The 24277-nt window shown below is 40.4% G+C and overlaps 2 protein-coding genes across 2 annotated transcripts; both read right to left on the bottom strand.

Annotated features, from left to right (window-relative positions):
• Window positions 1-2199: 2199 nt before the first annotated feature.
• On the bottom strand, window positions 2200-9451 carry LOC113027987 (uncharacterized). The gene is made up of 2 exons (XM_026177880.2): window positions 8907-9451; window positions 2200-5700 (listed from the first exon to the last, which is right to left on the bottom strand). The coding sequence occupies exons 1-2, from the start codon at window positions 9064-9066 to the stop codon at window positions 4238-4240; spliced, it is 1623 nt and encodes a 540-aa protein (XP_026033665.2). The 5' UTR covers window positions 9067-9451; the 3' UTR covers window positions 2200-4237.
• A 1796-nt stretch (window positions 9452-11247) lies between these two features.
• Window positions 11248-14554, bottom strand: LOC113027998 (uncharacterized). Its single transcript, XM_026177895.2, has 2 exons — window positions 14333-14554; window positions 11248-13113 (listed from the first exon to the last, which is right to left on the bottom strand). The coding sequence occupies exons 1-2, from the start codon at window positions 14451-14453 to the stop codon at window positions 11954-11956; spliced, it is 1281 nt and encodes a 426-aa protein (XP_026033680.2). The 5' UTR covers window positions 14454-14554; the 3' UTR covers window positions 11248-11953.
• Window positions 14555-24277: the final 9723 nt, after the last annotated feature.

Raw genomic sequence — 24277 nt, 5'->3', positions numbered from 1 at the left:
AGTGCAGATACAAGTAATAATTCTGCACATGCAGGACTGAGATGTGGACTTGAAAATATTTGAATCGACTGCTATAGATTTACTGGTAACAGGACTAAATGCACATTAAATCACAAAAAGCCATCCTGAGAATCCGAAATCCACATGAATATGAAGTCCAGAGGAGCAGAAAGACAAAAACAGACCCTTTTTATATAAAGCCCGGCATACAGATAAAATGCTGTGAAGCGACACTATTTACACAGAGTGGACACGGGTGAAAAGATGAGGATTGTGCTGGCAGTTACAAACAAAGAAGTGGAGAGAGGGGAAGAGAAAACTAACAGATCTGAGGTTACTGACAGGAAACTCTGGGAAAACATTAACATGATGCTAACATAAAAGGAAGAATGTCAATAAAAACAGTGACCCAGTTAACAAGAAGCCAGAACCCCAACATCCACTTTATATTTTACTTTATTGGTCAGCCTATTATTGTTATTATGTAGTGAATATACTTTACGTTTTAGAGGTTATTAGTGTATTTATTGGAAGAAAATGACGGCTAATGTAATTTCAATTGATATTTTTGTAATGTCGGCTATTTTTGGTTCACTTGGATATAGTAAAACATTAAAAGTACTTGGGAGTATTCAAGTACACTTAAAGTGTCTTGTAGTATACTCGATTATCCTTCTTGTGCTTTAATACAGCACTGGATAACTAATTCTTTGGTGACACTGTGAGTAAAAAGAATAATTAGTTTGTACAGTGGTCCCTCGTTTATCGCGGGAGTTGCGTTCTAAAAATAACCCGCGATAGGTGAAAACCATAAAGTAGTCAGCTTTATTTTTGAGACCATTCAGCATTAATGAATCAATGGTACAGTAGTGGAGGAAGCAAAAAGAATGATTCGGGTAAAGTTTGACTTATGTGACTGTTTTGTTTCGCTTAATGTGCCTTATAATCCGGAAAATACGGTAACTTCTACCTTCCTTTAGCATGTCCAGAAGTCCACCTTTTTATGCGATGTTTGGCATCATCATCTGCCTTTGACGGTGCAAAATGTTTTGTCGACATTGTTATGTTTGTTGGGGAGAAAACTTACAAACATACACTACAGCACAGAGCCACACTGCTAGCGATCGAAGATGTATGTAAATTTGACAAGCTGAACGCATTCTGTACTGGACTGGAGACATAGCACGAGATGGATTGACAATGGTCTACAGCCAATCAGGGCGCAGAAAACGATACGCTGTTTTTTTTTAAAAAAGAGCATGCAAAATTGCACCAAAAAAAATCAGCAAAAACAGCGATTCTGCGAAAGGTGAACCGCGAGAGGGACCACTGCGATGCGCTTCTATCTCTTCCAGGTATTGGTTGGGTGGTGCTGCTTCGATTTAGGATGCTCGACATTGCATACACACTGATGTCCTGACAACCATTCACACTAAACTTTCTTTACTTTATTTAATTTGACAATTTAACAGCAACCTGAGACTGTGTGGCCTAAACTCAATGTAGAACCCCATTAAGAAGCTAACGTAGTGGGCTCTCTTCTTGAGGCCTTACTATGTGGGTATTTCAGAAGGAAAGATAATGTAATGCTTTGTAATGGCAGATGCTTTGTCCTGGGCACAGCTCATTTGGTGACAGTGGGAGGAAGAACTTCGTTTGAACAGGAAGAGCCCTCTGATACAGCCTGGTTCAGGGAAGGGGAGTTATAACTGCTCCTGAAGGTTATTCTTGTTTCATGTTTGGAGTAGAATAAAGGGCCATGCTCCAACTGATGTTTAACCAGTATTTTACTTCTCTTCACCAGCAAACACTGCGAAAAACCATGCATGCGCACCACAAAGCGCCATACTCAGATCCACCAGTAGGTGGCGACAACACAACATAGGAACCAGCTTAAACATCCAAATTTGAAAATTACAATCACCTTATAAACACATTCCAGTGCGACAGCTACAGGAGTCATCTGCTGTAAATGGCATGGGTGTGATAAGTAGGAGAAAAAACGTTTATACCACAAGTAATCTGATTAAATTAAATTCATTTTTCTAATCACTGTCAGGCTGAGCGGCACTGATTACTGTTGAGCAGACACTTGGATAGTGATAACATTTCTTTATCCATGTTGATTTAACTGTTCTTACATTGTTTGACATGATATTCGCCTTAGCTTATGCAAATAATACACATAAAACACGAGTCTGTTCAAAGAATGGTGTTTTATTTTATTCACAGTTTTAGTGTGATTTATGTTTCTTCTTTTAACCTGAATGAGGTCACTATCTGTATTTGTCAGGGAAATGTACAGTATTGCAATATTTGCTTAAGAACCTGGGATTACATGAAAACAGTACAAAGACAAGTTATCAAATGTTAAGAAATTTTATTTGTGGACCTCAAGTCTTCAGTCCATCAAGTCAAAGGAAATTAGAAACACAGTTGTCTTATACAAAATATTTATCTGGCAAATTTACCTTTAGAGCCATCATGAGTGGTTACATTGCATAGTAAAAAATAAATCTGGGAGCAATAATAAAAATCATAATACTGGTAAATAACAAAATGTGTATAAGGCTAAAGGAAGGAGTATTATACATTTTGATCAACACTGAAAGTACACTTTTTCTCGATATAACACGTTATTTTTAGCAGTCGAGCTACACTTTCCTGCTGTTATTTGTTCTCCATCCAGCCTATTCTTATGTGCTTTCCTGTTATTAAAAGTAATAGTATTATTATTATATTTGATCTATATATTAACTAAATATGTAGTCCATCTATTGTGTAAGGAGCTTGAGAAAAAAAGCCTCTGGACTTCTTTAAGTTGCTTGAAGACGTTTCACCTCTCGTCCGAGAAGCTTCTTCAGTTCTAAGGTCAAATACCTTTGACCTTAGAACTGAGGAAGCTTCTCGCAACTTAAAGAAGTCGAGACGCTTTTCTTTCCAAGGTCTTTAGAATATGATGACCTAGATGACTGAGAACCTTCACAGACAGTACATCCATCCTTTTTCTTAACCACTTATCAAATCGAATGTGACAAGGGGCTGAACCCAGCATTAATCTTATTTGTGTTACTAAATGGACTGCTCAAAAACATGAATTGACTACTATGAAGATGTCAATGGGAAAAAATCATAATGGCTATCTAATACTGATATGGACTGGAGTAATGAGATAGAATGAAAGGCTGCCTCATTGTTTGAGGAAATGAAAATTATCTTAAGGGGCTTAATTCAAAGACACCTCAAAAATTAAAGTGAAAAAAAGATGCTACAGACTGGTCCATTTTGCCAAGGGCACCAGGGCACCAGTGTGGACCTGCCAATTCTGGTATTCGATGGCAACTGCCAATCAGGCACCACGGTGAGCATAGGGCCCAAGAGGACTTCAGGCTACCCTGATGAAGTCTGTTTCTGATGGTTTGTTTAGAGACATTCACACCAGTGTGCTGCTGAAGATCATTTTTTAGCTCTGGCAGTGCTCATCCTGTCCCTCCTTACACAAAGGAGCAGAAACCAGTCCTGCTGGTGGTTTAAGGATTTCCTACAGCCCTGTCCAGCTCTCCCAGAGTAACTGCCTGTCTCCTGGAATCTCAAACCTTATGACAATGGCAAGTATTGATGTGCCATCCTGGAGGAGTTGGACTACCTATGTAACCTCTGTAGGGTCCAGGAATCATCTGCTAAGTGTAGTGACACTGACCCTTACCAAATCCCAAAATAGTGAAAAAAAATGAGATAAAAGGAGGGGAAAAAGTCATTCCTGTTTTGGGGGTTGTCTCATCATCGCCCTCCTGGTGCACCTGTTGTTAATTTCATTAACACTGACTAATAACCCCCTCTGCTACTTGACTGACCGGGTTAATATCCCAGTGGTTTAACTGACTTGATTCTATACTCTTAATAAAAAGTATTTCTTTAACTTTTTGAGCAATGCATTCTTAACTTGTAAAAGTTGCTTCACTCTACCATCACACGTGACTGGGGAGAATTTACTTCTTTCCATGGATGTTAACATTTTGTTAGCATCATCATTTACCTCGTCATTCTCTAGGATATTTCTCCCTTATGCATTTTTGTTTAAGCTTCAGAAGAGAGACAGTGGAATACAGTAGACCTGTCTGAGAGGTATCAACCTACACTCTCAGTTATCACGGCGCCATGAAGGAAATCCACTGCTCTGATCTGCACCAACACACTTTACAAATATTTTGGACAAAACCCTGTTACTTTACAGTTTCTATCGTGTGTGGACCCTCATGTGTCTTTTCAGGGTTCCCTGTCGTGAAAATGTTACGCCGCAGACATTACAGCCAAATGGTTTCTCTCCTGTGTGAACTGTCATGTGTGCTTTAAGGTGTGTCTTTCGCTTAAATTGTTTTCCGCAGTCATCACAACTAAACGGCTTTTCTCCTGTGTGGAGTCTAAGGTGTCTCTGCAGACATCCCTTTTGGCTAAATCTTTTACCACACTTATCACAACCAAATGGTTTCTCTCCTGTGTGGACTCTCATATGCGCTGTGAGATCACTATGTAGTCTAAACTTTTTATCACATCTACTGCAACCAAATGGTTTCTCTCCTGTGTGCACTGTCATATGCGCCTTCAGAATTCCCTGTTGGCTAAAACTTTTACCGCATTCATCACAGTGAAATGGTTTCTCTCCTGTGTGAATTGTCATGTGCGCCTTTAGAATTTTCTGATGACTGAATCTTTTACCACAGTCGTCACAGGTAAATGGTTTCTCCCCAGTATGAGCTGCCATATGTATTTTGAGAGTGCATTGGTGTCTAAATCTTTTGCCACAATTATCACAACCAAAAGGTTTCTCTCCCGTGTGAATTCTCATGTGGATCTTAAGATGTGTTTTCTGGTTAAAGCGCTGTCCACAAAAATCACAACAGAAGGGTTTCTCTCCCGTGTGAATTCTCATGTGAGTGTTTAGATGTGTTTTTTGGTTGAACCTTTGTCCACAAACGTCACAGCCAAATGGTTTCTCTCCGGTGCGTACTGCCACTGATGAATCATCATTTTGTGATACTGTAAAGCATTCCTTTTTAGCCAAACCAGAGGAAGACATTCTTCCCCTCTCTCCCTGAAGTGACTGTTTGCAAAGAAAAGTTTTATTACATTCAGATACTTTAGAACTGTCTTGTCCTTTGTCACTATTTACAACTAATTCAGGTGTCCTGGTTTCCTTCCAGTCACTGTCACTGTCTTCAGTGTCAGGTCCAGAGTCTGATAAAGGCTCCTGCCAATAATAGTCATCATCATCATCCTTAATACTGACTTCAGTCTCAGATAAGCTGGAAGCCTTTTCATCACCATTTGGATGTACATAAATATCTTGATCTGGACTTCTAGCTGATTCCGGTCCTCCACAGTCATCACCATCAGTTTCCATTTTTATTCCTTTAGCTGGGGGGGCATTTAAAGCCTCTGCTTCTCTGTTGCATTTAGTTTTTCTTTGAGAAGTTTGTGAATACTCGGATTTCTCGTCACTGTCTTCATGTTTCACACTGACAGTATGGCCTGGAAACCTGGAGATATCCGCCACCTGCACCCCATTTAGTTGCTCTCCCACCTGACTGGTCCAGAGCTCCTCCTGCTCCTCTTTTATTTGGATGACCTCTGGGTCTTGCGGATCTGAGGTGGGGCTCCATTCAGGGGGAACCTCTTTAATTGCCAACAGTTGTGAGATATCTGCATGGAAAAATAACACAGACATGAGCATTATGAACAAAAAACTACAGCTGCAAAGGGAGAGATGCCAAACTGTGTTTCATTGTTCTGGTAACAGTGACAATAAAGATCTATCTATCTATCTATCTATCTATACTAGAGGTAATTAAAGTAAAACTGGTAAAAATGGTAGTGATAACGAAGTAAATGGAATGAAATTAATAACTAAAAAAATGTAGTTATAGTTATAAAGTTAATAACCAAGTCACACAGGAAGCTCATGTGTGACTGTGACGGTACATGACTGATATCTGATTTGACACTACTACCAGAACCACAAAAGAATGTGGCTGTTTTCTAATTTTACAATCCATCTGGAAAAGAATAAGAAAAAATTGTTATTATAGCTATACAGAAGAAGAATTGCTTACTTAGTGCTAGGCAATTCCACGCATGCTATGACACTTCTGATTTTACTACACAAGCAAACAGAAAAAGGAGAGTTTAACTGGTTTATCAGTAATAAAAAGAATAACTGCTCACTTGAAGCACTGAGAAGCACACTGAGAGGTGATCTGTATCAACCTCATACATTGGTCAAATCATATGATGCAGAAAAAAAATGCAATGAAATGATAATCATAATCCATTAATAACTTTTTAAGCATGGCAAAAATCCCACAAAGGCTGGTGAGGTGCAGACATTTTTAGCACTAATAATTGCAGATTCAAATGAGCTACATCCAAGAATAGTAAAGAGTAGGGATGGGTATCGTTTAGGTTTTATCCGATACCGGTGCCAAATCGGTACTTTTGAAACGGTGCCGGCGCTCAAACCGGTGCTCAAACTGGTGCTTAAAGAATGGAGAACACAAAATTGGTCCAAAAACCTCTCATGTTCAGCTGTTTTTTGTAAAAATATAACAATGTTAGCCTTTTCTGCAGCTATGGGGCATATATGGTATCACTCTTGGCTGGAAGCAGTGCTTAAACAATGGAAAAAACACAAACTTTGTCCTAAACCTCTCATGTTTAACTGTTTTCCACTTTTTCTTTGGTCATTTTAGCCTTTTTGGCCAGGGTGAAGGGAGTATCTGCCATCAAACAAGAGGACAGCCGCATGTAGCTATGATGATGTTTGCTAGTTCACCTTACATGCATTAATGTAATAACGTGGTTAGCCTACTCAATGTAAATTAGCTACTCACGCAGAGAAGAACGGCTGCTGCCACCATCATCCGTCATCATTTCTGCTACACTGGCAGGGCTAGGGGCCAGGACTCTCCTCTTCGTGTTTTTGGGGGATGTTGCATAACAGGCAACCCACCCGCAGTAGATGTGCTCGGTGTGAGGTCTCGCAGCAAGCTATCAAATACGGCGCATTTCTGGGCTTTTAAAAAAAACGCTATGCGTCGCCAGGTGTTTCATCGGATTTGAGGTGTTACCTCCTTTGACAGTATCACAGTATCAGCTTAAAGCACTTGTTGCTGCTGAGTTTGCATATTTTGCTATGAAGTACAGCCAGACTTTTGACCGCTTCGCCTTGGACATTTTTAATCTGTAGCTCTGCTCTAACAGAACGTACGTACCTGGCCCCGCCTACTATCCTCGGAAACATAAAATGATTGGCTAGAATCTAAAGTGTATCACAGCTCAGGAAAAAAAAGCACCGAAATGTGCGCTGCTTTTCGGTCTGGTTACTACCGTTTATGTCAGAACGATGGCACCGGACACCGGTACCCATCCCTAGTAAAGAGGGGTGGAGAATGAAAAAAAGAGAGCAGAGACTCTCAGCAGTTAACAATCTATTAAAGATCATTAGGATCCCACATGAGGAATTGGAAAGTGTGGCTAGGAAGACGAATGTCTGCAATGCCCCGGTGGATGGATGAATGCCCTGCAGTGTGTGAGCTGCTGATGTTTTACAGACTTTGGCTTGTTTTCAGGTGATTACCAATGTCTGTTTTGGTGTGGATTAATTTCTAAATAAAGGCCCATGCAAGAAGAAATAATTTGAATTATAATACTAGTACTACAATATACTGTGAAACCACCAGGGTCCTAAAAGTGCAGTGGCACAACTTTTAGGTCACACCACCTAAAATTGAAAAAATAAAACAAAACAAACAAACAAACAAAAACAGTCAGCAGAAAACAGGAAATAAAAACTGGATTTTGTTCTGAGTGTTCACTCTTGAGTAATCCATCCACTCCAGCCTTCTCTGTCTCTGCCAGTTTTTTGTCTCTACAGCACTTCCAATATATTTCTGCTTTAACCTTTTGTTATGTTTTTTTGTTGTTGTTGTTGTTTTTAGAAGAACATGGTTTTGGTTAAAGATGTCTTTTGCAAATAAAAAAATAACAGTCTCTTATTTGTTCAGAAGTATATTTATGCTGCACACAAATATTTAAGATATGAAGCCACCTTTAGTAGAGCCTTTATGGACGCTTAGAAGCAGACTGAATTTAGTCCGAGATTAAAGAGCTGCAGTTAGTCTAAAAACATTCTTGCCTACAATATAAACACCAGGCCTGATTTATTTCTAGAAATATTGATCAATCATGAAATGTGAAGACTAACAAAACATATTTACAGATTCAAAGTCCTCACAGTCATACACCTGACACATCAGTGATACTAAGTTCTGATGTCTTCACCTTTGCTCCACAGAAAATGTCCTGTTGTATGGAGGTTAAACTATAAATGGAACATAAATAAGAGACTGCAGGTTTTTGATGTAAACATTCATAATCTATCGTGTCATACAGGGGCACACTTAAACAATTAAAGGCAGTATAATCTCAGTAGAACAAGTACATAAGTTCATACTTGTGAAATTCTTATATTTGTACTACACGCCTTATCACATATTAAAGGCACACTGACAGTTTGCAGTCAGGCATCCATTATGTTAGAGTCTCTTTGAACTTTTAATTAAGTAAAAACATATCCCAAACTTTGGCTTGCACTGAGGCTGAACTACAAAATAACCCTGTTGTGTACCCACTGTAAACCGTCCGGGTGCTGCTCTGTACTGTTGCCGTTCAGTTCCGTCTTTTACAGCGTTTAAAAAAAAGGAAAAATAAAGTGGAAATCTGTTTTTGGTATTTGTGAACATATTCCGCTTTACAGAAGCTTTTTATGTGAATCTTCTTCTTTACTAAGCCCTAACGTCCGCCTTTTCACCAGTAGAAACACTCCACATTAAATCTGTGATGATCCTTACCATCTGTCTGCTTTACATCCAGCTGCTGATGGACTCCCAGCGGTTTACTGTCCGGGTTGTCTTTAAAACGAACACTTTCAGTGTCGTGCTGCTGACAATATTCCTCTTCGTTCATAGTGTCCGCATTTGTTCTGTTCTTTAAAATAAACTGGAGGCTCATTTGAGATGAACCAGGCCTGCGCAGGACCGATCACCTCCGCTCACAGTTAAAGAAGCGCTGGCTTCATTTTCTGTCCTGCTTCTACATCCGTGGATGTATTATATAAGAGCGGGATGCAGATTCCAACAGGGAATCCACTCTCCTGAATCCTTTTGTTAAACGATTTGTTGCCGTCTCCGCTGGTTTTTGAGCAGGCATCGGCACGGACACCTTTATTCTCCGTCACCATAGTAACTACAGGCCTTGCAGCAGCAGCAGTAAACAGTTACACCACACAAACGTACATGTCAAAGGCAAATATTAAAAGATAAATATATGTTTTAAATATATCATATTACTAGAAAAATAAGTATTGTAAAAAAAATTATATATTAAATAAATAATAAAGAAACAAAATAAATTCTAATATTATAAATACTGTAAAATAATAGTTAAATTCATTTTTTATTGTGTTTTTTAGTTGTATTAATTTTTAAGTTAAAAAAGATCACAAATGTTAAATGTTTAGCTATGAACAAATTACATATTTACAATCATGTTGTTTGCAGCATTTGTGAAATTTTTCAGTTTTTATAGACACGTTCAAAATTTTAGTCACTCAATACAAAAATGTTATTCCTGGTAGAAGTTTGAATTAACAGGATTAAAAGGAAGTCGCTTGATTGCATTTGTGAACGTCTTCAGGAACGGAAAGATCGTTTTATTTTTAGCAATGATACAGCTATTAAAGCTTCGGGGTTTTAATTAAGAGTTTAAAATAATATATTAAAATAGGCCCTATCTAAGGTATTTATTTCCCATTTATTCTTTCCAATCTTGCCATTTATTTTTATTAGTTCTAATTAGTAGCCCAACTAATGAGGATTTACATACTTTTAACTCAACAGCTGAAACAACTTGGGCATCTGTGATCCCAACAGTTCTTACTCTTTCCATTCATCCCTTACAGTAAAATCAGGCCGATGTGATATTTCTGTCACTAATTTTAATTTGTGTGCTGTATCAGTCTCCATTATTTCCATAAACATTATCCACTGATTAACACTGATCAAAACGTGACTTCTTTTTTTATTAATCCGACTAATCAGTTCTTTTCTCCATATATGTTTTATTGGAAGCCACAACCTCCCCTGTTGTTCGGGCAGATGTCGCCCTCTGCTGGCCTGCTAAAAGAAAAGCACTAGTACTACTCGTACCAATTCAAATGTATCCTACCATGAATAAGAGGGGTGTGGCTGTCCTCTGACGTTTTCCGTTTTTGAATTAATTTATCATCCAAAAGCAGAGAAAGAAAAATAGTGTATATGCTGTTCTTTACATAAAATATCTCATTTGAAAATCTGAGAAACTCTTACTTCACTGTTTGCTGTAAAGGTAACGGTCCTTATTTCTCCATTCACCATGTACACACACAGTGGCTGGAAACAACACCTTTTCTGTCACTTCCTTTTATTTCTGGTTTTATTTACCAAAAGATTTCACAACAGTACAAAATAGACACATCTATATTTATGATATTTATCCTCATTGTTTTCAGAAAGGCATCTTCTGATATACGGCACATTGGTAGCTACAGTTTGGTGGACTAAGAGGACGTCTATTTAACTTAGGAATTGTTCAAAATCAATATTTTACTGGGTAGGCCTTGCAAATTCCATGCATCTATTTTTTCTCCCTTTACCCATGTCAGGTGCCTGAAGCGCTCACCTAGGAGGCATCCCAGTCAGATGGTGAACCACCTCACTGACTCCTCGCAGAAATTAGTTCCTTTTCTGGATATATTTTTTTATCATTGTACTTATTTTCATTGAAAATAAATACTGCCATTCATGAGAAAAGAAGATAAATTGCTTTCATTTACATATCTTAATGGCTCCTCAGCAAAGATTTCCTCCACACAGTGAAATGAAATTTCCAAATTAATTTCAGTCAGATGTTATTTCTAATCAGTTGCATTCCACTCAAGCTTCAAATACAATGAAGCTGATAAAAGCAAGGTATGTGCTTGACTTTGACAATTAAATATCAAATATTGTACCTGAGCACATTTGACCTCCACAGCCCAGCTTGGTTGACTAAACACAAACCCAACCAACCCAAGGAGGGGCATACTCACTGAGAGCACATCCTGAGCACTCTGAAGTACTTTTCGGTGTAAAAACAGACACACAAAGACTTGTCTTTTTCTTTCTTAATTCCTTATTTATTGCACGCAGGCAAGTAAAAGACTTCAAATATATATATAAAATAAATCAATGTAAGACAATTAATTGTTGCATTCAGTGTTTCTTCATATTTCAACAAATTCAACTGAGAAGGATTTTCATCCGAGTATTAAAAACAATACTTAGAATTACATTTATGTTAAGTTGTCCAGTTTTGAGCCTCTGAAAATAGGGCACAAGTATAAAATGGTGATGATTCTTGAACGTTTTTTTGTAAAACCTCTTGAATTAAAGGTGAAAGTCAACCTCCAATCGCATATCGATTGATTTAAAATCCACTGTGCTGGAGTACAAAGACATCTTCTACTATCCAAATATTTATGGACACAGCTGTACATGACTCCAGACGGTACAAAGGGCTTTCATTTACTTTTGTAAAGCAAATCTCTGATTTATACATGTACTTTCTCATGAAAGCAACATTAACAGAAGCTTGATTCAGATTTACTGCCAAAACACTTTTTAAACAACACTCCATTAACTGCAGTTTCTGCAAAGCAACTTCTTAAAAGCTGACTTGACAATTCAATACATTTGTAGGACTCATCAAAATCAGATTGAAGGCATTTAAAAAACTTAAAATATTTAAAAACTCTGTGTGGTCCTTACCAAGGCACTTGGGTAATGTATCATTCACAATGAACCCTGAAATAATGCAGCTTCTAACACTTGTGAAGCGTCATGTGAGCCTTAAATCGTGTCTTTCGATTGAAGGTTTTTCCACAAACATCACAGCCAAACGGTCTCTCTCCTGTGTGGATCGTAACGTGACTCTTCAGATACTCCTGCCGGTAGAACCGTTTTCCACAAAAATCGCACCCGAACGGTTTTTCTCCAGTGTGCCGTCTGGTGTGCTCATCAAAATGCTTCTTCTGGCTGAAGCTGCTGGCACAGAAGTTACACTGATAAGGTTTCTCTCCAGTGTGGATTCTGATGTGTGCCTTGAGATGAGTCTGTTGGCTAAATTGCTTTCCACAAAACTTACACCCAAACGGTTTTTCCCCTGTGTGAGTTCTCATGTGTGTCCTCAGAACACCCTGCTGTCTATACTTTTTACCGCAGACGTCGCAGCTGAATGGTTTCTCCCCCGTGTGCACTCTCAGGTGACTCCGCAAGTTCCCCTCCTGTGCAAACCTCTCACCACAGACGTCACAACCAAAGGGTCTTTCTCCCGTGTGGGTCCTCATGTGTGTTTTAACGTGCATTTTGCGAGTGAACTTTTTACCACAAATATCACAGCTGAACGGCTTCTTTTGTGGGTAGAGTCTTATGTAAGGCTGCTGCGTAAACCTTTCAGTGTTAACACTGTTAGGAAAGTGAGGCACAGGCGTCTCCTTCTGATCTCCATCGCTGGTTTTTGTTTCAGGTCCAGGAGAGGATAAAGGTTCCTGCCAATCATCATCGCCGTCACTGATGTCAGTTTCAGAAGAATCAGAAGCGTTTCCATTTGCTTTCAGCTCTGCACAAATCTTTAGATTTGGGTTTCCAGCTGGTTCTGCTCCTGGATAGTCCTCTCCATCAGTTTCTGCTTTTATCCGATTAGTCTCTCTGTTGTAGTCATGTTGGTTCTGGTGGAGATCTGAAGTCTGAGTTTTCTCATCATCATCATTTTCAGTCTTCACAGTGGCAACAGCGAATGAGAACCTGGTGTTATCAGCTTCCTCCGACCCGTTAAGCTGCTCTCCCCCCACACTGGTCAGGAGTTCTTCCTGTTCCTCCTTTATTTGGAGGATCTCCTGGTGCCGATGGTCCACACCGAAGCTCCAGTCAAAGGGAATTTCTTCTTTAATCACCAAAACCTTCTGGACATCAGGTGGCAATACTGAAACACACAGACATGGACAGTTGTGTAATTAACTGAACTATTTTAAAGGAAACTAACTTTTTGCTCCTCAATTTAAAAGGACATTTTTTTTTCTGCTACTCCTTTATTTCCCGAAGGGTCTCCACAGTGGAGTTTGCAGTTTATCTGGGTTTGGTAAAAGTACTAAGAGCACACTAGTTGGTGCTCTAAGGTTTGTCTCCTTCCAGCCTCAAGATGGGGATCTTTCACATGACAGCCAAACCACTACATCATGAAGCCATGGGTGCATGAGACACACATGGTGGAAATTAAGCTATTAAGAAACATGCAGTTTTACAAATACTGGAATAAATATTAGAGGCAGTGGATGCTGCTTATAACCAAAAGTATAAATGTTTCAAAAATGTATTTCGGGAAAGTAAGAGAGAACATCATCATCAGCAAACTGATAACAGTATTGCAGTTTTCCTATTAAGAAGTAATAATTAGGCTGGAAGCATGTGGTTAGCTGTTGTGGTATGACTTACATTTCTACAGCTCAACAAGTAAATATTTAGAGCTAATCCTTCCGTCAGCCAAGATGTTCAAATCAAATCAAAAACATAACACACAGCTACGTTTAGCTTTGGACTAAAATATCACATCTGTAAAGGTAAATCATGGTTTGGAGTAAAGCTATTAATTGTGTTTTGTTCTCAGATTTAAAACGTCCACATAAATAGACATAGAATTTGGAGCTGCATATAGAGATGTTGAAAAAAGTCAGCTTATGGGATACAGGGTTTGTCTCTGCAGTGGGATGTGGTTTGTGGCTCAGCTGCAGAGGAGGGCTGGAGCAGTGGGTTCAGGGGACAGAGCCAGGGAAGGCTGGCTGGCACAGCTGTTATCCATCACACTAACCACGCCTGCCCCAGTTCAGCATTATTATTTAAGTAATTAAAGCACAAACGCTGCCTTGAACTACACTTGTGTGCACCCTTTAAACAGTCCGGGTGCAACACCGAACCCCCCACTGACTTTCGCTCTTTTTAATCCGTAAATGTCATTAATAACTATTAACAACAACTATCATTACCAAAGTCGCTTGACTGCATTTGTGAACGTCTTCAGGTTAAGAAATAAAAGGAAGCTCCGTTCCTACGTGAACAGTTCATCGACCCCCTAAAACGAGCTACCAGCCGCTAAGCAGCCGTTTCCTGTCCGATAAACTCTCCACGTTAAATCTGATTATTCTCACCAGCAGTTTGGTTTACACCTTCTTTGTCCAGTTGAAGGACTGCGTGGAATTTCATTTCCGGGTTTTTCTCAGAAAGAAGACTTTCGTGGTTCTGTTGTTGAAGATATTCCACTGTGTTCATGGTGCCCGCTGCGTATTTGATCCTTTTTTCCAAAAGAAACTTGGAACGAGCGACGCATGCGCAGATTATCTCGCAGTTCAGTCCGTGCAGTCACGCCACTGGCTTCCCTTCATTGGCTTCCTGTTAAATCCAGAATTCAAAATCCTGCTCCTCACATACAAGCAATGTTCCCTCTAAGTCCCCTCTAGTTAGTGTGCAGTTAGTGTGTAGTGTAGTCAATAGTTTTATTGTGTGTGTCAGAACAATGAGGCGACTACTGAATGATTACAGGTGTTACAGGAGTGATACATCTCCTGCTGTCAGGCCTGCAGGTATCAGGCTGCTGTTCTCCTTCATCTCATAGTGGACAGAAATTATTTTTGGAGCAGCACAAATAATTTGTGTGGCATCAGATTTGATGCAGAACAGCTGATTGTTCTGTAAATAGTTTGAAATGTTTATTTTAAAAAAACGCCTTGGCTGCATTTTTAGGTAAACAGCTGCAAAAAATGTTGTTTGCATAAATCAGTTACTTTTTTGAAGAAGTAACTATATAATTAATTGCCCAACATTGGTCATTATTTACTGTATTTTGCAGACAGAGAGTTACAGACTCTCTCCCAGACCACAGACTCATAATATAAGTCAGAGCTTTATAGAAAAAAAAGAAAAAAATAAATAAAGTTGTGTTTTCAAAATTGGAGTTCATGTTATTTTTCCTTCCAATAGTGTTAACATGCTACACAGGTCATGAACAAGGTTTTTTTTTTTTTTTAATTTTCATTGTAAGTGGGCTAAAGCAGTTAATTAAAAATAGTCTAACATAAATGCTGTAATTTGATTATTTTAATAAACCATGTAACTTGGATGGATTCGATGCTGGCGTGACCACAGTGCACGTCTGCTGTTGCTCACAGTGGTCCAAGGGACGCTCAGGGAGTTTGTGTGTTCGCTCAGACACGTGAAAAATTAGCTGGCTTATCTTAATGACCTTGTAGTACCATATCACCCCATTAGAGGACTTCACTCTCACACTGCAGGTTTACTGTGTTCCTAGAGTATTTAAAAGTAGAATGAGAGGCAGAGCCTTCAGTTTTCAAACTCCATGGATGACGTCAGTGCGCACACTGTGTCTGAGGAGGATGTGCGGAAGTGCTTCAGGAAGGTGAACGCACGCAAAGCTACTGGTCCGGACGGGATTCCCGGCCGCGTCCTCAAGTAATGTGCGGCTCAGCTGGCTGGAGTGTTCACGCACATCTTCAACCTTTCCCTCTCTCTGTTTGTAGTCCCAGCCTGCTTCAAAATGGCCACCGTCGTCCCTGTACCCAAATCCTCCACCATCTCCTCATTGAACGACTGGCGACCTGTAGCCCTGACCCCCATCGTAAGCAAATGCTTCGAGAAGCTGGTCAGGGACTTCATCTGCTCTGCACTACCCGACTCACTGGACCCTCTACAGTTCGCATACCGCCACAACAGGTCCACTGATGATGCCATAGCCCTGACACTACACACTGCCCTGTCACACCTGGAGAAGAGAGACACGTATGTGAGGATGCTGTTTGTAGATTACAGCTCAGCATTCAATACCATCGTTCCCTCGAAGCTGGACAGGAAACTGCAGGATCTAGGACTGAGCAGCTCCCTCTGCAGCTGGATCCTTAGCTTCCTGTCTGACAGACGCCAAGTGGTCAGACTGGGCAGCATCACCTCATCCCCCATCACACTGAACACTGGTGCTCCACAGGGGTGTGTACTGAGCCCTCTCCTGTACTCACTCTACACCTACGACTGCACAGCCACTAACAACTCCAACATCATTGTGAAGTTTGCGGACGACACTACAGTGGTGGGTCTTATCACCAACGGTGATGAGACGGCTTACAGGGAGGAGGTCAGCGCCCTGACCCACTGGTGTCAAGACAACCATCTCACCCTCAACGTCGCAAAGACAAAGGAGTTGATAGTGGACTTCCGGAGGTGCAGAGAAGTACACACCCCCATCACCATCAACGGCGCTGCTGTGGAGAGAGTGAGCAGCTTCCGGTTCCTTGGAGTACATCTGGCTGAGGATCTTACGTGGTCAGTACACACAAACAAAACAGTGAAGAAGGCGCAGCAGCGCCTCTTCTTTCTCAGGAGACTGAAAAGATTCGGCATGAGCCCCCGCATCCTCAGGACCTTCTATCACTGTGCCATTGAGAGCATCCTCACTGGATGCATCACCACCTGGTATGGCAACAGCACCGCCTACAACTGCAAAGCTCTCCAGAGAGTAGTGCGGTGCTCTGAACGGATAATTGGAGGTGAGCTTCCCTCCCTCCAAGACATCTACAGGAAGCGCTGCCTGAGGAAAGCGGGGAGGATCATCAAGGACTCCAGTCACCCCAGCCATAAACTGTTCAGACTGCTTCCATCAGGAAGGAGGTTCTGCAGCATCTGGTCCCGTACCAGCAGACTGAGAGACAGCTTCTTCCATCAGGCCATCAGACTGCTGAACACGTCATAGACACCTCAGCTTCACTACTGGAACTTTAACATTATGCACTCCACACTGTATATAAATGCCACTTGTTTTGCACATATTCAACTCTGTATATTTTATATATTTTATTATTATTATTATTATTTTATTTTTTTTACTATTTAATTTGTAAAAATGTGTATACACACACACACACACACACACACACACACACACACACACACACACACACACACACACACACACACACACACGTAGGAAAATATTTAGTATACACATCCAGAAATGCATACACTATTATATATTGTACATATTTATTAGTTTCAGGTTGGCCATTCTTGTATTTTGCTCGTTTGTGTTGTTGTGTTTGCACATCTCTGTTGCTTGTGGGGCTCGCACACAAGAATTTCACTCGCATGTGCTGTGCCAGTGTGCCTGCACATGTGATGTGACAATAAAAGTGATTTGATTTGATTTGATCCATCTCTTCCCATCTCAAACACAGAAAACATGCAAGTTTACACGAAGTCTTACAGACTCGTGACGCACATACACGCCATTTCTGTGTTTCAGAAATGTTCTGAGAGGTGTCAGTGGCTTAAGTTCATCTGGACTCGACTATTTCAACAGTCTTTCTTCAGGTGTGAGTCTGTCACTGTTCACTCAACTATAGATGGTTCAAAAAACACAGTTATTATCTGGAACATGGAAGCAAGACCACATATCTCCTGCACTGGCTGCCTATCAGCTTCAGAAATTATTTTACTGATTCTTTTAAGGGTTGCACAGTTTAGCACTTTCTTACCTGTCTGATCTTTTCACTAGATCACCAAGGTCTGCAGATGCTGTGCATTAAAATACTGTGACTGCTGACTTTAACTAATTTAATGTATGTACATGTAAATCTTCTGTGTATTTGTGGTGTGTAAAGATTGTAAACAGTGGTGCGTAAAATGTACTTGATTGATATACATTAAAATGATACCACATTTTCCTTAATGATTAAATAAACCCATTTCAGCTACTCAGAATTGTTGCTTCCTGTTGACTGAGGGTGAAGGATCATTGTTGAGTGTGTGAAACAAACTGCCTTTCACATCAGGACAACATTGGACACTTTTAAAATCTTCCTAAATGTCTTTTACTCGTCTAACTGTGGACGGTTTGGTTAACGGGTGCTGTTTCTTTTAATGTGCTTGAAAGTAAACTTGACTTGGCAACAAAGGAAAACCAGCAGCTGAGGTCAGGACCCAAAACCCCATCTGCACCTGAATGTAGAAACACATCAGAGCACAACAACTGGACCATTATGGCCTGATAAACTTTCACTCATGTGCCTTTAATGTCTCCCACTGCTGTTGGGTGCGTCAGAATTTAACACAAAGGCAAAATGAGGGAATCAACGACTCTCAACGATCCAATCAGATGATTAACTGCCGCCCTGCACCAGCTGTAGAGCCTTTGAGATCTGAGTTGAAAGGCTTCAGAAACTCAAGTCCAGTTGCCTCATTTCAGCACAGTGTAGACCCAAATTCTCAAAATTATTTAACAGATTAATTCAATTATGTTTTTAGAAGCTCTAATCAGCACATGTCAAGTCAAGTCAAGTTTATTTATAAAGCACATTTAAAAACAACCAAGGCTGACCAAAGTGTTGTACAATAAAATACAAATATAAAATACAATAAAACACAAGTACATAAAACACCTCACTGATAAAACAATAAGTTAAAACAGTAAGTTAAACCTTGCTAAAAGCCAATGAGAAGAGGTGAGTTTTAAGAGCAGTTTTAAAAGTTCCTAGGCTTGTGGAGAATCTGATGTGAGGAGGTAAACTGTTCCACAGTCTGGGTGCAGCCACAGCAAAAGCCCTCTCTCCCCTAGTCTTTAATCTGTACCTGGGAAGATCTAAAAGCTTAAGGTCTGCTGACCTCAAAGATCACCTGGGGCGGTAAATGCTAAGAAGCTCTGCCAGGTAAGGAGGTGCAGTACCGTTAAGAACCTTAAAAACCAGCAGTAAAATTTTAAAATCAATCCTAAAAGCAACTGGAAGCCAGTGGAGAGAGCAGAGGACCGGAGTGATGTGGTCTCTCTTTTTGGAACCGGTCAGCATGCGAGCAGCAGCGTTCTGCACCAGTTGGAGGCGATGCAGACAGGAACGATCTAAACCAGCATAAAGGGAGTTACAGTAGTCCAGCCGTGATGTAATAAAAGCATGGACCACCCTTTCTAGATCGTTCCTGCACAGGTAGGAATTGACTTTAGCTAAAATCCGTAGATGATAAAAAAGATCCCTTGACTACGGAGCTGATTTGTTTATCAAATTTAAAAGTAATGTCAGAAGTAACACCGAGGCTCTTAATGGAGGAACCCCTAACTTTGGAAGTTAGGGGTCCCATAAAATCAAAGGAAAGGTCGGGGTCTTTAGGAAGCCCAAACACAATGACTTCAGTTTTACTTTCATTTAGATGTAGGAAGTTAAGAGCCATCCAAGTCTTAATGTCAGACAAACAGGAGAATAACGGCTGCAAAGAGTCCTTACAGTCTAACCTCAGAGGGAGGTGGATCTGAATGTCATCAGCAAAGGTGTAGAAGGACACATTAAATTTGCGCAGCACATCGCCCAGAGGGAGCAAATACAGAGTAAACAGCAGGGGGCCTAGAATGGATAACAGTATGGATAACAGTATGTTGTGATCGACAGTGTCGAAGGCTGCTGTCAGGTCTAAGGTTACTAGGACAGCAGCACAACCAGAGTCTACAGTTAAAAGCAAATTAAAAACTCTCAATAAGGAGAGGTTAAAAACCTGAGAAGTCACCAGAAGGTCTGCAGATGCTGTGCATTAAAATACTGCAAATCTTCTGTGTATTTGTGGTGTGTAAAGATTGTAAACAGTGGTGCGTAAAATGTACTTGATTGATATACATTAAAATGATACCACATTTTCCTTAATGATTAAATAAACCCATTTCAGCTACTCAGATTTGTTGCTTCCTGTTGACTGAGGGTGAAGGATCATTTGTTGAGTGTGTGAAACAAACTGCCTTTCACATCAGGACAACATTGGACACTTTTAAAATCTTCCTAAATGTCTTTTACTCGTCTAACTGTGGACGGTTTGGTTAACGGGTGCTGTTTCTTTTAATGTGCTTGAAAGTAAACTTGACTTGGCAACAAAGGAAAACCAGCAGCTGAGGTCAGGACCCAAAACCCCATCTGCACCTGAATGTAGAAACACATCAGAGCACAACAACTGGACCATTATGGCCTGATAAACTTTCACTCATGTGCCTTTAATGTCTCCCACTGCTGTTGGGTGCGTCAGAATTTAACACAAAGGCAAAATGAGAGAATCAACGACTCTCAACGATCCAATCAGATGATTAACTGCCGCCCTGCACCAGCTGTAGAGCCTTTGAGATCTGAGTTGAAAGGCTTCAGAAACTCAAGTCCAGTTGCCTCATTTCAGCACAGTGTAGACCCAAATTCTCAAAATTATTTAACAGATTAATTCAATTATGTTTTTAGAAGCTCTAATCAGCACATGTCAAGTCAAGTCAAGTTTATTTATAAAGCACATTTAAAAACAACCAAGGCTGACCAAAGTGTTGTACAATAAAATACAAATATAAAATACAATAAAACACAAGTACATAAAACACCTCACTGATAAAACAATAAGTTAAAACAATAAGTTAAAACAGTAAGTTAAACCTTGCTAAAAGCCAATGAGAAGAGGTGAGTTTTAAGAGCAGTTTTAAAAGTTCCTAGGCTTGTGGAGAATCTGATGTGAGGAGGTAAACTGTTCCACAGTCTGGGTGCAGCCACAGCAAAAGCCCTCTCTCCCCTAGTCTTTAATCTGTACCTGGGAAGATCTAAAAGCTTAAGGTCTGCTGACCTCAAAGATCACCTGGGGCGGTAAATGCTAAGAAGCTCTGCCAGGTAAGGAGGTGCAGTACCGTTAAGAACCTTAAAAACCAGCAGTAAAATTTTAAAATCAATCCTAAAAGCAACTGGAAGCCAGTGGAGAGAGCAGAGGACCGGAGTGATGTGGTCTCTCTTTTTGGAACCGGTCAGCATGCGAGCAGCAGCGTTCTGCACCAGTTGGAGGCGATGCAGACAGGAACGATCTAAACCAGCATAAAGGGAGTTACAGTAGTCCAGCCGTGATGTAATAAAAGCATGGACCACCCTTTCTAGATCGTTCCTGCACAGGTAGGAATTGACTTTAGCTAAAATCCGTAGATGATAAAAAAGATCCCTTGACTACGGAGCTGATTTGTTTATCAAATTTAAAAGTAATGTCAAAAGTAACACCGAGGCTCTTAATGGAGGAACCCCTAACTTTGGAAGTTAGGGGTCCCATAAAATCAAAGGAAAGGTCGGGGTCTTTAGGAAGCCCAAACACAATGACTTCAGTTTTACTTTCATTTAGATGTAGGAAGTTAAGAGCCATCCAAGTCTTAATGTCAGACAAACAGGAGAATAACGGCTGCAAAGAGTCCTTACAGTCTAACCTCAGAGGGAGGTGGATCTGAATGTCATCAGCAAAGGTGTAGAAGGACACATTAAATTTGCGCAGCACATCGCCCAGAGGGAGCAAATACAGAGTAAACAGCAGGGGGCCTAGAATGGATAACAGTATGTTGTGATCGACAGTGTCGAAGGCTGCTGTCAGGTCTAAGGTTACTAGGACAGCAGCACAACCAGAGTCTACAGTTAAAAGCAAATTAAAAACTCTCAATAAGGAGAGGTTAAAAACCTGAGAAGTCACCAGAAGGTCTGCAGATGCTGTGCATTAAAATACTGCAAATCTTCTGTGTATTTGTGGTGTGTAAAGATTGTAAACAGTGGTGCGTAAAATGTACTTGATTGATATACATTAAAATGATACCACATTTTCCTTAATGATTAAATAAACCCATTTCAGCTACTCAGATTTGTTGCTTCCTGTTGACTGAGGGTGAAGGATCATTGTTGAGTGTGTGAAACAAACTGCCTTTCACATCAGGACAACATTGGACACTTTTAAAATCTTCCTAAATGTCTTTTACTCGTCTAACTGTGGACGGTTTGGTTAACGGGTGCTGTTTCTTTTAATGTGCTTGAAAGTAAACTTGACTTGGCAACAAAGGAAAACCAGCAGCTGAGGTCAGGACCCAAAACCCCATCTGCACCTGAATGTAGAAACACATCAGAGCACAACAACTGGACCATTATGGCCTGATAAACTTTCACTCATGTGCCTTTAATGTCTCCCACTGCTGTTGGGTGCGTCAGAATTTAACACAAAGGCAAAATGAGGGAATCAACGACTCTCAACGATCCAATCAGATGATTAACTGCCGCCCTGCACCAGCTGTAGAGCCTTTGAGATCTGAGTTGAAAGGCTTCAGAAACTCAAGTCCAGTTGCCTCATTTCAGCACAGTGTAGACCCAAATTCTCAAAATTATTTAACAGATTAATTCAATTATGTTTTTAGAAGCTCTAATCAGCACATGTCAAGTCAAGTTTATTTATAAAGCACATTTAAAAACAACCAAGGCTGACCAAAGTGTTGTACAATAAAATACAAATATAAAATACAATAAAACACAAGTACATAAAACACCTCACTGATAAAACAATAAGTTAAAACAGTAAGTTAAACCTTGCTAAAAGCCAATGAGAAGAGGTGAGTTTTAAGAGCAGTTTTAAAAGTTCCTAGGCTTGTGGAGAATCTGATGTGAGGAGGTAAACTGTTCCACAGTCTGGGTGCAGCCACAGCAAAAGCCCTCTCTCCCCTAGTCTTTAATCTGTACCTGGGAAGATCTAAAAGCTTAAGGTCTGCTGACCTCAAAGATCACCTGGGGCGGTAAATGCTAAGAAGCTCTGCCAGGTAAGGAGGTGCAGTACCGTTAAGAACCTTAAAAACCAGCAGTAAAATTTTAAAATCAATCCTAAAAGCAACTGGAAGCCAGTGGAGAGAGCAGAGGACCGGAGTGATGTGGTCTCTCTTTTTGGAACCGGTCAGCATGCGAGCAGCAGCGTTCTGCACCAGTTGGAGGCGATGCAGACAGGAACGATCTAAACCAGCATAAAGGGAGTTACAGTAGTCCAGCCGTGATGTAATAAAAGCATGGACCACCCTTTCTAGATCGTTCCTGCACAGGTAGGAATTGACTTTAGCTAAAATCCGTAGATGATAAAAAAGATCCCTTGACTACGGAGCTGATTTGTTTATCAAATTTAAAAGTAATGTCAAAAGTAACACCGAGGCTCTTAATGGAGGAACCCCTAACTTTGGAAGTTAGGGGTCCCATAAAATCAAAGGAAAGGTCGGGGTCTTTAGGAAGCCCAAACACAATGACTTCAGTTTTACTTTCATTTAGATGTAGGAAGTTAAGAGCCATCCAAGTCTTAATGTCAGACAAACAGGAGAATAACGGCTGCAAAGAGTCCTTACAGTCTAACCTCAGAGGGAGGTGGATCTGAATGTCATCAGCAAAGGTGTAGAAGGACACATTAAATTTGAGCAGCACATCGCCCAGAGGGAGCAAATACAGAGTAAACAGCAGGGGGCCTAGAATGGATAACAGTATGGATAACAGTATGTTGTGATCGACAGTGTCGAAGGCTGCTGTCAGGTCTAAGGTTACTAGGACAGCAGCACAACCAGAGTCTACAGTTAAAAGCAAATTAAAAACTCTCAATAAGGAGAGGTTAAAAACCTGAGAAGTCACCAGAAGGTCTGCAGATGCTGTGCATTAAAATACTGCAAATCTTCTGTGTATTTGTGGTGTGTAAAGATTGTAAACAGTGGTGCGTAAAATGTACTTGATTGATATACATTAAAATGATACCACATTTTCCTTAATGATTAAATAAACCCATTTCAGCTACTCAGAATTGTTGCTTCCTGTTGACTGAGGGTGAAGGATCATTGTTGAGTGTGTGAAACAAACTGCCTTTCACATCAGGACAACATTGGACACTTTTAAAATCTTCCTAAATGTCTTTTACTCGTCTAACTGTGGACGGTTTGGTTAACGGGTGCTGTTTCTTTTAATGTGCTTGAAAGTAAACTTGACTTGGCAACAAAGGAAAACCAGCAGCTGAGGTCAGGACCCAAAACCCCATCTGCACCTGAATGTAGAAACACATCAGAGCACAACAACTGGACCATTATGGCCTGATAAACTTTCACTCATGTGCCTTTAATGTCTCCCACTGCTGTTGGGTGCGTCAGAATTTAACACAAAGGCAAAATGAGAGAATCAACGACTCTCAACGATCCAATCAGATGATTAACTGCCGCCCTGCACCAGCTGTAGAGCCTTTGAGATCTGAGTTGAAAGGCTTCAGAAACTCAAGTCCAG

Source organism: Astatotilapia calliptera, chromosome 8, assembly GCF_964374335.1.
Source record: "Astatotilapia calliptera chromosome 8, fAstCal68.1, whole genome shotgun sequence".
In the NCBI taxonomy this organism is placed as follows: Eukaryota; Metazoa; Chordata; class Actinopteri; order Cichliformes; family Cichlidae; genus Astatotilapia; species Astatotilapia calliptera.
Note: the sequence above shows the minus strand (reverse complement) of the source record. Positions and strands in the feature narration are given on the sequence as shown.